At 36.8% G+C, this 14,106-nt stretch overlaps 1 protein-coding gene across 6 annotated transcripts in view; it reads left to right on the forward strand.

Annotated features, from left to right (window-relative positions):
• The window catches only part of PDE1A (phosphodiesterase 1A), a 201,936-nt gene that overhangs the window by 140,481 nt on the left and 47,349 nt on the right, over positions 1–14,106 (forward strand). For all 6 annotated transcript variants that reach the window (XR_010080762.1, XR_010080763.1, XM_063400399.1 and 3 more), the window contains one exon: positions 4,875–4,988. Coding sequence is in view for 3 of the 6 variants with exons in the window: in XM_063400399.1 (XP_063256469.1) it covers positions 4,875–4,988 (114 nt within the window). In the remaining 3 variants the exon portion in view is untranslated. The remainder of the gene's footprint in view (positions 1–4,874; positions 4,989–14,106) is intronic.

The raw sequence follows: 14,106 nt of genomic DNA on the forward strand, positions 1-14,106 counted from the left end.
CACAGATAAAATTTTTAATGGCACTGTGAATATTAATATCAATAATTATTTCTTTTTAATTGACAATATCATTTATTATTTTCAAAGAATTCCCTATATGTTCATTGCCCATCTTCAACAGTGACTTTCACTAATTTCAAAATATAGGAAACAAGATTAGTTTACAGTTTACTTTTTACAGTTTGTTTCACTTCTCCTTTAATAGACTCTGTAGCAAAAGCCAACTTTTTTTTTGTTTGTTCAAAGTTTCCAAAACAGTTTTAAGTGAAGTCCAGATGTGTAAGTTAGAAAGCTGTTTCCCTGCAATGCTCAGTGGTGGGGAGACTTACGTGGCAAATAAAGGCAGTTTAGGGAAAGCAGGCAGAGGGTCTTTTTCTGAGGTTCAGAAGTTAACTTCATGCTGAATTTTCCTCTTCTGGTTCTTAAAGACTCTGAAGCTGAGCCTTTAAGACTGATTTATTCTCAGTGATTACTAGTAATTTATTTTACCTTGAAAATAAAAGTGGCAGTTTTAGCATTTCATCTGAAATTGAAATTGCCCAACTTGTCTGCCTCTCCACTTTAAAATCTCCTTTCTTAAGTAATGCCACCCCTGCAGCTTTCTTTGTTAGCACTTCAGCCTGTGTTTAGGACAATTATTCAGTATCTCCAAACATACTTCACTCATTGGACTTTCCTTGGTTCCACAGAAAAGACTTTTTCATGAGGACATTGTGAGAAGTCATATTTTATCACTGATTCCTTACCTTTCTAAAATTTTTCTTCCTTTTCCTTTTTGTAGTTACTGAAACTGTCATAGGAAGCTTTTTGAAATATTATAACATCACAAAATCTATCCTCAGTTAACTTGGTATAACTCCAGAAAGCTACAGTAGATTAACACAACTGTGCTTTGAACATGGGAGAATTTTAGTGGGGAAGTTGGAAACAAGTGAGTTGTGGTTTTGATATTGTTAATCAAGAAATGCTTTGTCGTCTCCCAGTAAAATCCTTGTTTCCTGTGGTTTTCCTGTCTTGCTGGGTGGGCCTCAAAGGATTTTTGCCCACAGCTGGACAGTGGCATCAGCTGCACAGAGAGGTGAGGAGTGGGGAAACACAGGCCCCAGTAATGTCACAGACATATTATTGAAGAGAGATGGGAGAAGAGTGCATTTGGATTGTCCATAAAAGCATTTAATCCTGCAGCACTGTTAATGGTGTTTACCCAAGATGACAGAAGATGGTTCTCCACCTACTGCCTTTATTAATTGCAGATGTCTCTTTCTCCCTTGCAAACTGGGGCTGCTAGTTTTATAATGCAGTTTTCAGATAACCTGAGATAAATAATCTTCTTTTTTCCATGTTTTATGTCACATAAGTTTTGCATAGAATTTTCTTTGCATCTGAAACCAGTTCAAATAGTCCTTTTTCCTCCTTCACAAAATAGCTCCTCCAGTTTTTTCTTTTTGCTGTCTCTTATTTCTTGGTAGCACAGTTCACAGGCTGAGAAATACAATTACTTCCAGTTTTAAGCAATACTTCAGGTTTTCAAATTGTATTTCTACTGTTTTTTTTCTTTTAATTGTGATAAATTGAAAATGAACAAATAAAAATCCTCCCAATACAGCTGGAGAAATAATTTTTTTAAATTACCTTTACTTATCTTTTTCACAAGCTTCTTTGTCTTGTGGAATGGTGGGCTATGGATGTGTTAACACTTGTTCCTTAGTCTTATAAATTGATATTCATTCTTTGCTAAATTATTAGTTTCATTACTGAAACACATCTCAGCTCCTAAGCTCTGTGGCTATTCAGAATGCAGAAGATGGTGATTGTGTTCAGACCATTCATGTACTGTTATAACCCCCTCAATTTTGCTGTATTGGAAGTCTATTTTTTTAACTTCTGGGGTAGAATTCATTAGTGTCACATGACAAGTGTCTGACCAGTGACAAAATGGAAGGATTTTATTGCTGTGTTCAGCTTCCTAGTGGGAAGTTGTACCATAGACAAAGACAGTTTTTCCTTGGAACTGCACAGCAAAGTTTGGGTATGGAGGTTGCCATAAAGGACATTCCAGTTTGATGTTATGAAAACATAATGCACCATGAGGCTGATTGACCATTTAAACTGTTTTTTTTCCAAGAGTTTTTGAAATTTTCACACATGCAAAGCTTGAACAGAAATACTTGTGAGTAATTTTATCTTACTTTGAAGTTATACCTATCTTTGAGGTTAGCCCTATTTTGACTATGAGCTTGTACCAGGTGGAGATCCCTTCCAGCCAAAGTATCCCTTGATTCTGTGATAGATGTGCGCTGGGTCGCCTAAGGACTCCTGAGGACATCTTCACAAAGAGTCATGGGATAAGGTCACTTGTGTCCTGTGAATCTGCAATATCTTCAGAATCACTTCAAATTTGCCTGGGCAATGTTTCCAGATCATCTGGTCTGTTATTGTGTTCTGCATTCCTCCTAGGATATGAACTATACCCACAGGGCAAGTTACATCTGTTACCTGTACAGTGAGATATTGCAAGATCACTGTGGCTTAAAGGCTCCCTCAGGGACTCATTTCCACCTGAGAGCATAAAAATTATTCCAAATACCTGTCATCTGATCTGTTGCCTCAGATAATGTGGAACCACTGGAAATGGTAGGATTTGCAGCTGTTTTAAGCTGATACTGTTCTACCAGAGCCTGGCCCCCTGCTGTGCACTGTTACAAATTTATTTTGGTCTATTTTTGTATATTTGAAAACAAGTTTTCCAATTTATTTATGCTCCCAATTTGGAAAGCGTGATTCAGAGACGTGCTCAGCGAAACATGGAGGGAACAGTGGAGGTGACAGAAGCACCCTGCAGCTCTTTGCAGGTGGTGGCACTGCTGCTGCCAGACCCACCTGGGCGCTTTGGCACTGGTGCGTAGGAGGGCCTGTGTGTGCGTTAGTGTGCAGTGCTGAGGAGCACATGCTCCAGGAGATACGTGTGGGGTGGGTTATGGTTATAACCTTCAGTCTACAGGTACTTCTGAAGTGGAAGAAGTTGTGTACTGGAAATGTCTCCCATGCATATGCTTATTTCTGTGTAGGAGATGAGCTCCCAGAGTATTTCACCTGCCCACTTCACTTCCCTGAGAAAATTTTTTAACACTGTGTTTTCCGTTGCATTGATATGCAATGCACTGTGTAAAATACCAAGTAAATATGGTTGCTAAGAGCCTTATTTGTTGCATGTGCTAGGCTAATTTGAGTTGAATTAAGGCTTTAGAGAACTGAAGGGGTTGGTCTTAAAACCCCATTTGCTAAAATTATCCTTACACACTTGAATATAATTGTACTTAGGCCAAAGAAATATGTAGAAAAACATTAGGCTGGTTTTGTGATAGAACAGTACTTTCCAAGTTTATGATTTTTTTTCCAAATCTCACTGTAATTTTGTTATTTTTATATATATATATATTTATTTATATATATATTAGGTCCAATAAAATACTGTATGCACCCAATGACAATAATATGTAGTATATATATATGAAATACACTATTATCACAGAATCCCAGAATAAGCTGAGTTGGAAGGGACACAGAAGGGTTATTGAGTCCAACTCATGGCCCTGCAGAGGACATTCCCAAGAGTCACACCATGTGCCTGAGAATGTTGTCCAAGCACTTCTTGAACTCTGCCAGGCTTGATGTTGGGACTATTTCCAGTGCCCAAACACCCCCTGGTTAAAAAATCTTTATCTGATGTCCAACCAGGACCTCCCCTAACACAGCTTCAGACCATTCCCTTGGGTCTTGTCACTGGTCACCACAGAGGAGATCAGTGCCTGCCTGTCCTCCTCCCCTCACGGGAAGTTGTAACTGCAATGAGGTGTCCCCTCAGTCTCCTCTTCATGTAACATTTGCAGATTTTATGTATGCTCGTTCATGTTATAAATATGATTTTTTTCTGAAAGTAGTGTTCTTAATGATGAATTAATTTCACTGCACTTTTTATCTAAATGCTCACAATTTCCCCTGCACATAAAAACAATTATTTAATGAAAGTTATGTAACAATAATGGTACATCATTAATTACAGAAATCTCTATCTTACATGATATAAAACTGCAGATTATTTCTACTCAGAGATAGAGCACAGAAAGGAGGAGAATACCCATACTTTAAGCATCCATTCAGTCACAGCTCTGCACTGTTACTGATAAGGTTTTCATTTCACTCCAGTGCTTTATCTACTCTGTATGGTTAAATTGAGCAGTGAGTGTCAGAAGTGTTCTTGTCAGCAGAGTTTAGGAAAAATCTAGTATTCAAGGAGTTTATCTGTGTAAGTGTATTGCTGCAGAGACATGAGTTGATGCATTACAAAATCCCCTTTGGGCGTATCCGTGTTTGTACTGTAAAACAAAGTTCTCAAAACTAAGAGTTTAAAGCACACTTGGGAATATTTGGATTTTTCTATTGCCATAGGCACTGCCTCTCTCTAGTATAATGATGAATTTATTGTAAGTATAGACACAGCAGACTTCCATATTAGCTCACACTAATAAGAATAGAAATTCTGCAGCAAAAACATACTGGAATCTAAGGCACAATAGTAATGTCACAAATGAATAGGAAATTCCTTTGATGATGGCTGAAAAGCCCTCTCTGACTTTCTGGAATGTGTAAGCCATTTTTTAGTACACTTTACAAATTTAACAGGCTGTAAAAACATAAAACCAGTCATTGTCAAGTGCATTCTAAAGCCAGATTTTCTTAAAGTGAGACAAGAGATGGAGTGATGGTCCTTGCCTCTACATTGTTGTGTTGGTTCCAATGTTTTAATTAGAAAATGAAGTCACCAAATTTGATAGAATTATCACACTGATGTTTTTAATTTTTTTTTTTCACAGATTAAGATGCTTAGTAAAGCAGCTGGAGAAGGGTGACATTAATGTAGTGGATTTAAAGAAGAATATTGAATATGCAGCATCAGTGCTGGAGGCAGTTTATATTGATGAAACCAGGTAAGTCTGAGGGGAAAAAAACCTGAAAGAATGTTGCAAATTGTTTTTTAGAGATTTGGGCTTTGCATGCAATTGTGACTGATATGAGCTGAAGGTCTGTGCACATCAGAAGAAGCATATGTGCCTCCTGGGTCTTTTAGTGACAAGGTAAAAGCAAATAAGATTCCAAAGGTCACATGTAACTGTTGTCTGGAAAGAAATGCTCACAGAAATGAGTCAGAATAGCTGGTCAGTAAATACACAAATGAATGAAAAGCTATGATTTATTTTATAATGTTTGAGGCTTAGTTTCTGTTTATTGTTGGCGGTATTACTGGCAATCATGTGGGTTAATTCCAATTAAAATAGACAATCTAAATATTTGGCTTCTTGAAAGAGCTTTAAGATATGGGCTGTATTGAAATTAGCTAGCTAACTTACTGTTTTTCTTTCTGGCCGCTCGAATTTTTTTCTAAGCAGAATGGTCTTGCAAAGATGCCTGCCATAACTCCCTCAGTACCACTGGATCGTGCAGTGTATGTCTCAGTTCTACATTTAAGAATTATTAATGGACCTAACACTCTCTGTGGTGTGTGCCCTCCCCTTGCAAATCTGTGTAGCTTGAAGTCCTGCTTCAGAGAAAAACCACTGACTATTCCTCCATTCACCTCCCAAACACTGGAATTAAAAGAGTGTAGTATTCATAGCTCTTTCTAAGCAGTAGTGTCAGGACTGGGAAAATAAATTAACATTTACTTAGTTTCTAAACCGAGGCATCTTCTGTGGAAACGAGTAGTTGTGTCACAATGAGGAATCCAGCCTTTCTGGCTCTGTGTGGGAATATCAAGACAAACAGCAGGCAGTTCATGCACAGGGAATTAAAATACACAGGCTCCGGCAGCAACAGGTCTTCAAATAAGCTAATGGCTCTCGTAGAATTTGACAGCAAGATTATTAAACTACCCAAAAGAAAACAAACATATATGGTTTTATAGTGATTTGTCAGATTTTCATAGTCCTCTGTTATTTTCTTAATCCTAAGGCCACTATGACCTCCTAATGGTGGCTATTTTCAAAAATTCTACTTCAGTGTATCAATAAAGTTTTCTCTTCTGGAGCTCAGTGCACAACGATGTTTAATCACATTTATTTATTGCATCCACTATTTTACAGAATATTCTGACTTCTCACTGTACTTAGTCAGGATATACCTAAGAGAGGTATCTTGTTTTGCTCTTATTTATTGAATACTTGTGTTCACCAAAGAAAGTTTAGTTTGTGAACCTACCAAATTTTGGTCGTATTCTTATATAGATATGCATTAAGCATATATTTTGTGTATATCTTTCTGTACCTATATCTGTATCTATAATTAAGTATATATATGTAGACATATAAATCAAATTCTGCTATAAGTAATAGTTAAAAGTGAGACTACAATGAAACCTACTTTTCCACTTTTTTTCTTTTAATTTTAGTGAATTGTACTTCACAATTGTACCTCTATTTTGTTCCTTTTGGTTTACAGTATTTGATTTTGGTTTTAATTTCTCTTCCTTGGACTAATGTAGTCTCCATGAAATCCAGAATCAGTGTGAGTTTTTTTAACCTGGTGGTGATTGTGTTAATTTTATTCTAGAAATGTAGACTGACCCTTCACATCTTAGTTGGACAATGTTACATATTTTTATACTATTTTAAATTTTGGCACTTCCCCATTAAAAACAATTGTAAACGGTAATCTGTAAAGTTTGTAATTTACTAACAATTGTAAATTTATTGTGGGGCTGGGAAACACTGTAGTTGCCACTGGTGCTTTCATAATAGACTCTTTTCTGTGACAAGCTGCAAAGATAATTATATTTTAAATAGCATGGCCATTATTCAGTAATCTAAGCCCACACTCAAAACTATAAACACACAAAGAAGGTCTCTGGAGTTCCTGGGAAGCCAATCCTTAAGGAACAAAGTCAATGAGTCAAATGGAGGCTAAGTTAGCTTGTGTGATTGCATTTGTCCTTGTTCCCACCAAAGAATACAGGTTCTTTGTCTTGCACAGAGCTGCTTCTGTGGGAGTGTGCAAGTGAGTTAATTGCACTCATTAGTAGATTAGAAATAATAGTTTAGATCATAAGCAATATGGCCTGTTCATGCTAAGCCTGAACAATTTTATACATCACAAAGTTCAAATAACTTCAGCAAGTTTCTTACATATGAATTGCTGTTCACTCAGTGTCTGCAACTCATGTGAAAATACCCATGCATTCTGTTTTAAGCCCAATATTGATCCCTGCATTTTGTCCTGATGAATTTACTGACCCATTGCTAAGGTGTCCACGCAGAGGAAGAACTCAGCTCCAACCAGCAATCTAAAATTGAATCCTGTTTGTGGTGTTCTCTTCTTCCCCACTTTTCTGGGCGACAGACCCCAATATCAGCTGAGGGAAACGTCTTTTAAATATCTCTATAGATAGGAATAGCAACCTCTACAGATCAGGAATAGCAATAAACAGAGAGTTTGTTACTTGAATCCTCTTAACTCATCTTTCTGTTATGATATGTATAGTATGAAACAGGATGACAAAGTGCTCCTGACAGTAATTCCTCACCTATTGCAGAAGGACTTTCTGCAATCCTTCACAGGCACAGAGAAGAAAAAAGCAAAAAGAAAGCCAAAACTAAGGTAAATAAAGAGATCTGAGTATGACATACCTCACAGAACAGGTCAATAATGTTGCTAAGGATCAAGGAAGAATGTGGTCTGTTCCTCACCTCCATTTGTGCTACTTAAAAACCATTTGTGCTACTTAAAAATTAAATCTCTGGCATTAACCTGGCAAAGCCACTTTTCTCTTTATAAGCCTGAGGGATTTTCAGTGAACAGTTCTAATTTCTTCCAGTAGAAGATACCCATTTTCCCCCACCATGTACCATTACTTCATTAGAGTTTCTTGAAAAGCCTGTATCATATTATAAAGTTATGTGTGCACATAGATGGACATTCAAACATGCATACTGATGGCATGTTGAATCTTTATTTCAAGTGCAACAATCAGGAGCAAATAGCTTTAGAATTCACACCATTTAGCAGAGGATGAAATATTTTTTCAGGTCCTCTGAGTATCCCTTTTTCTGCTCCTGTGTTTCTCTACACTATAGCCATTTATCTGAGCATTTTTTGTAACCATTTACACATACTTGTTTCCATTCTTGAGCTTTCTAAAACTCTATGGAGCTGGGTTAGGGCAAAAGCAGAGAAACAACACAACAGATTTTATTTATGAAGTTCTGAGAGCAGTCTTCTTAGAAACAGGGATAGGCATTAGGGATAACCTTCCAAAATGAGGAAAAATTGGTTTGGGGCAGTGAGTGTCAATATCTCTCTAAAAGGTTCTGAGCTGATGGAAAGTTTGAAAGCCCAGACATGAGGAATCAAGTAAGTGCTGCTTTCCTATGAGCTTCATTATCTATGGTGTCTGGTGGCTGAAGTAGAGGTTCACCATCAGCTGAAAGTAGCCAGGAGACTCTCTCAGTTCCAGCCCCTCAGCAGATTTGCTCTGTGGAAGAAGTTCAAACTTACTCAATAGGTGTTATAAATAATTCTGACAAATCTTGCAGAATTTTCTCCATTAGTACCTGCCACTTGGCTCAAGGCAATGGAAGAAGGATATTTAGAGTCAAACAGGAAATAAATACGGCCTGATAATTCAGTCATGACAGCTGTTCTGTTCCTTGTAAATGCAGCTCTTCATTCATGCTAACTGAAAAGAAGTCAAATAAAATCTAGATGGAAATTACAAGATGAAAGGAAAAAAAATGTATTCCAAAACTAAATAATAATAATAATGATAATAATAGTAATGATAATAATAATAAAACATCCTTACAGTGGAGACTACTTTTATATTGTTCCGCATAAAATCAGAATAGTTTATTCCAATTTTGTTTTATTTTTAAATGCTTCAGTATTTTAGAAAATATACCTGGTTTCAGGAGGATATTTATCTGTGCAGTTGCAGTTCCACACTGAGCTTTTGTTTGCTTCAGGCTGTATAATGCCCTTTTAATAAGGTTTTAACTACTTGAGAACTTTTGACTTAGGAGAGACTGCATTTCTGTAATGTATGAAGTAGCTCTGTATTATATAGCTGGCAGGTTTTTTGAGCATCTTTGATTCAACAAGGCATAATAACAAATACAAGTTCATGAAGAAAAAGGAAATGTCATTAACGTGACATTGTAGAATTAGTGAACGTATTTCAATGATACTACAATAGCAGATACAGTTCTTGATAAAAAGCTCTTATTTAGAAAAAAAGGCACACATTGTGATACATATATAATGTTAGCTAAAAAGGAGGTCATTGAACCTGGACTTTATGACTGCTGTTGTAATAAACACCTTGGACTAAACTAAATTTCCAGTGTACTATTCCAGCAATGCTCCGAATATTTCTGTGGTTTCGGGACTTAAAAAGGGACAAACACATCCTCAAATTTTGGGCAAAAGTGAAATAGTTTAAAATGCAAGACAAAGAGTTTTGTTTTTTCATCTCACCAAGTGTCTGTGGTACCCTTCAAGCACACCACAGAAGTGTCTATGATAGGAACATGCACGTGTGTATCTTTGCCACGTGAGGTCCAAGGAAGCAGAAAGGAACAAATACTGGATACTGGTGCTCCCAGAGCTGTGTGTTGTGGAAGTGGGAATGGAGCTTAGCAACAGCCCAACAAATAAATGAAATTGTCCTGCTTCCTGGAGAGTCTGAGGTGAGGAATGGTCAGTGTAGCTTGTTCTTGGGCAGCTTTCAGGATGCAGTTTGGGTTGTGTTTGCAAGCTGGAGAAGGCTGTTCCCCAGTATTTTCAAGTTTTACAGTAGTGCAACAGAACCCAGGTGTGTGGCAGCTGCTCTACCTTAGGCTAGGAATTAACAGCTCAAAACAAAACAAAACAAACAAAAACCAAGCAAACAAAAAACCCCACAATAAACTGGGATGATACTTGGTAACCTTGTGCTTTCTTTCGCTCTGTTCCAGCCATCCATATACGTCCAGTAGCTTCTTGTTTTAAATGAGAGCCAAAGTCAGTGAAGGACCCACCTTCTATGTTTCTTACAATATGTAATTTTCACTGTATTTTTAGAGCTGTATTTTAGTATCAGCATTGCATGGCTCTGAGCTAGCACCCCATAAGTTGCTGCTGAGCATCTCACAGCAGGAGACTGTTCTGTGACATTGCAGGACCATTGGCACTCTGTTCTCACCTGTGGCACAGCAGATGGAGCCGGGTGTGAGTCACAGGGTTTCTCTGGCTGTAAGGCTCTGCTTACGGAAGGGATTGTGCCAATTCAGACACCCATAGCTATTCAGGGACACCAGCAGAGATGGTCACACCAGCAAAATCAAAGGATGGTGCGAGGTTGAGAAGCTTACATTTTCTTACATCAAAGAGATGCACATATTTGTAAAAACTTTTAAAAACATTTATCCTCAATCTGAAAAGACAGATTAATTTTTCATTTATACATGAAGGTGAGTGTCTCATTCACAGAACAATAGGGCATTCAGTCAATGATGTAATTTATTTTGAAAGACCTAGAACATATATCTCCTGAAAATTACCTTTCTGGGAAAAATCTGTGAATATTAAAGAACATAATCTGCCGAATGCCAAGGACAGAACAGGTGGAATGGTCTGCCATATTTGGTAATTGCTTGCCAGGTGAAAAATATGGTCTGTGTGATTCCTCTCTCCGCCGGCCTAGCTGGGGAGATATTTGAAGTAGTAATTTAAGCGTGAAGTTAAATTTTAATCTTGAATATTCAGTCAAGTTTGCTGAGGGTGTATTGCTGTCCTCCATAGCCAACCCATGGTTAAATGTACTTTGCCTGAACAAATAAATGTACCATTTGAAGTAGATCGTTCAGTTTATCCGTTAAGGGAATCTACAATTGATACTCTTGCAAAAGCTGCTATTGAGAAAAAGCTTATTGTGTTGAGATTAATTCAGTACATTCCACCCTTATAAAAGCTTAAAATAAGCCTTTGAAATCTTTTGTACTAAGCTAACATGATTTGCTTTTGGTTATTTTATTTTATTATTTTTTTCTGAGAGGAAAGCTTACAAGAGCATTCAAGTTATATAAAAAATGCATTTAAAATCACTGAAAATCTACTAAATTCTGACTAAAGCTTCTCAGTTCAGTTAAGGTATTTAATAAATGGCCAGCATCCCTTTTGCAACATTATTGAATTTTTCTGTTTTGAAGTTTTTGCTGTTAATTTATTTCTAGGTCATGCCCTGAATTAGTCCCTGCCCTATAGAAATCCCAGAATACGGAAAGGAAAGGAAAGGAAAGGAAAGGAAAGGAAAGGAAAGGAAAGGAAAGGAAAGGAAAGGAAAGGAAAGGAAAGGAAAGGAAAGGAAAGGAAAGGAAAGGAAAGGAAAGGAAAGGAAAGGAAAGGAAAGGAAAGGAAAGGAAAGGAAAGGAAAGGAAAGGAAAGGAAAGGAAAGGAAAGGAAAGGAAAGGAAAGGAAAGGAAAGACTGGATCACAGGTACACCCTTAAAAATGTCAGTTTTTAACAATGAGCATCCTGAGCCAAACCTTGAGATTGTTGTTGGCCTTTGGTATATACCTCTGCATTTCTGAATAGGCACTACATATCAACAAGTGAACATTTCAGTAACAATGGTCCTTCCTACATTGCTTCTCTTCTGTTTTAATACCTGCACTTACTCCAAATTATTTTCTGTTTATTTGAATTAATTGGTAATTTTTCATATGAGGACAATTCTTCTAAGAACGTGTGAATTTTATGAGTTCAACATGTTGATAAAATCATAATTTCCTTTGGAAAGACCTTTATGTACTAAAAATTCCCCCTCATTCATTTTTGTAATTTGTTGATCCTTAGTGGGAGTCTGGAGAACTTTTTGTGGATGTAAGTGGAAGTTGTAATGGACTATACCGGATGGAAATATTGATTGAATATATTGATTCATGCTTATTCAGGAAGATAGGGAGATAATAGAACTAAATAATTGGTAAAATATGTGAACTGACTATTTAGACCGTAAACTCTTCTGCATTCTAGATCTAGGAGAGGACTTTCTATAATTCACTCTTAAGACCTTGATTAATTTACTAATTGGCAAAGAGCTAGTACCACCTTCTCAACAACCTCTTCCCTGGCAATCTTTCACTACCTCTGTTAGGCAGCATGACTGATCAACAAAGATGGATTTTTTTTCCCCGTAGCCATTATCTAATTTTATTTTTTTTCCTTTTCTTTTGTCTCTTCTCCTCCATAGTACATCTGGTATATTCCTAAGGGAAAAGAAATATACTTCTGACTAGTGCGTTACTATATTTAAAATTCTGATTAAATGAAAAGAGAGCTAGAAATTATCACTACTTGAATTTTGAAAAATTATTCTTGGCAAAAAACACAGTACTGCGACAAGAAGATCAGGTTATTAGTTACTATGACTGCAGTATTAATTGATTGCTAAGCTGAAATGCCATGGGCCATGTCTTACTTATTCCCACAACTGTCAATGAAAGTTCTACTCATGGAATGAATAGAATTAAATAACCCAAGCCGCCCCCTCTCCTTCCCACGCATCTCTCTTCCTCGTATTGCATCTACTTAACAGGCTAATGACATATGAGCAAAATAAGTGGATGTAACCCTGAGATTCTGACTTTGTGCTGAAAAAAAATGTATTTTCTGTGTAACATTTTAGTAGAGCTCTTTTTGTTGTTTTGTTTTTTGGCATTTTTGGGTGTTCCTTACCTTTATGGAAGAAAAATCAAAGTGTGTACCTTGACTTCTGTTTGTGTATATATTTATTTAGTTCAGCTGGGATATTTGAGTTCATGCCTCCCAGCTGAATGAAATTTATCTCAGCAGAATTTTACTTAAGACTGATTGTGGAACAACTATCTAGCTTTAAAATGTCCACAGTCTCTGATCTTCATGTTGGTTGATTTGGAGAGTGAGGCTATGGGCCTTGTAGCCACTCCATTCCAAATATTGGCTATGCCAGAGGCTGTAGCCTTGTGCTTGACAGCTATAGTCATGTGTCCATTAATTTTTCCAATGACATTTTTGAACTTGTGTGGCAGTTTATACATTTTGAAATGCCACAAAATTATATTACAGTTTACAAATTACATTTTGCAATTTACGATGACAATAATGCAAAATCTTGCAAAAATCCCCATAATATTTCTTAGGAAGTTCAGTAATTTGATTGTGTGCCTTTGTTTTAAACCTGTCTTTTAGTTTTATTTGATCTTCATCCTTTTTATTTTTTAAAGGCACAGAATGCTATAATGGGTTGGAGTGAGATGAGTGACTAGCCCTTGTTTTCTTTCCTTAAATGTTGTTTCATTTAGGCGCCTGAAAGAAACTAATCTTTTTTGAGAAATTATTAATCTTATGTGATGTGGCATCTGTAAGATTTTGTGCTTGCAAATTAATTCTGTGTTGCATTTACTTTCCTAGTTATTTAAGTTAGAAGCAGAGCCAGTGAAACTCTGGCATGTCATTCAGCCATCTCTCATCAGTTAGCAGTGGCCTCATGAAAATTACAGATCAAATAAACCCTTATTTCAAATATTACTTTCTCTGTTCCATCTTCATGAAGTAACTCCTGCTTACCGTCATTTACAGACTGAATAGTCCTCCTACTTTACAGATGAATGGTTAAAAAAGATTAGAGAGACTGCACTGTGTCTTGCTAGTCTTAATTTGTACTCCAGAGGCTCATACCTGCAGAGCTCAGGGTTTGGTCCCAAATTTAGATCTGCATCTGATTATAGCAAACTGATGTGGAGCTGTGCTTCCTGCTGCACGGTGATGTGGAATATCCCGGCTGCATGCTCTGAGGCAGCCAATGCCCATGGTCCTCTAATTGCAGGAGTATTTGCATCTCATTTGAATAACACTTATTTGAATAACAATAACAATTTGAATAACAGTTACAAAAATATGTAACTAGGGATTGTCCTAACAAGGTTTTTTCCTTGTTATACTAAAAACATATCAGATGTCAAATATTCCTCAGAAATATAAATGTACTGATTTCTCCAGGGATATTTAATAAGTGTTAGACTAGTTTGGACTTAAGT

The sequence above is a fragment of the Prinia subflava genome, chromosome 6, assembly GCF_021018805.1.
Source record: "Prinia subflava isolate CZ2003 ecotype Zambia chromosome 6, Cam_Psub_1.2, whole genome shotgun sequence".
In the NCBI taxonomy this organism is placed as follows: domain Eukaryota; kingdom Metazoa; phylum Chordata; class Aves; order Passeriformes; family Cisticolidae; genus Prinia; species Prinia subflava.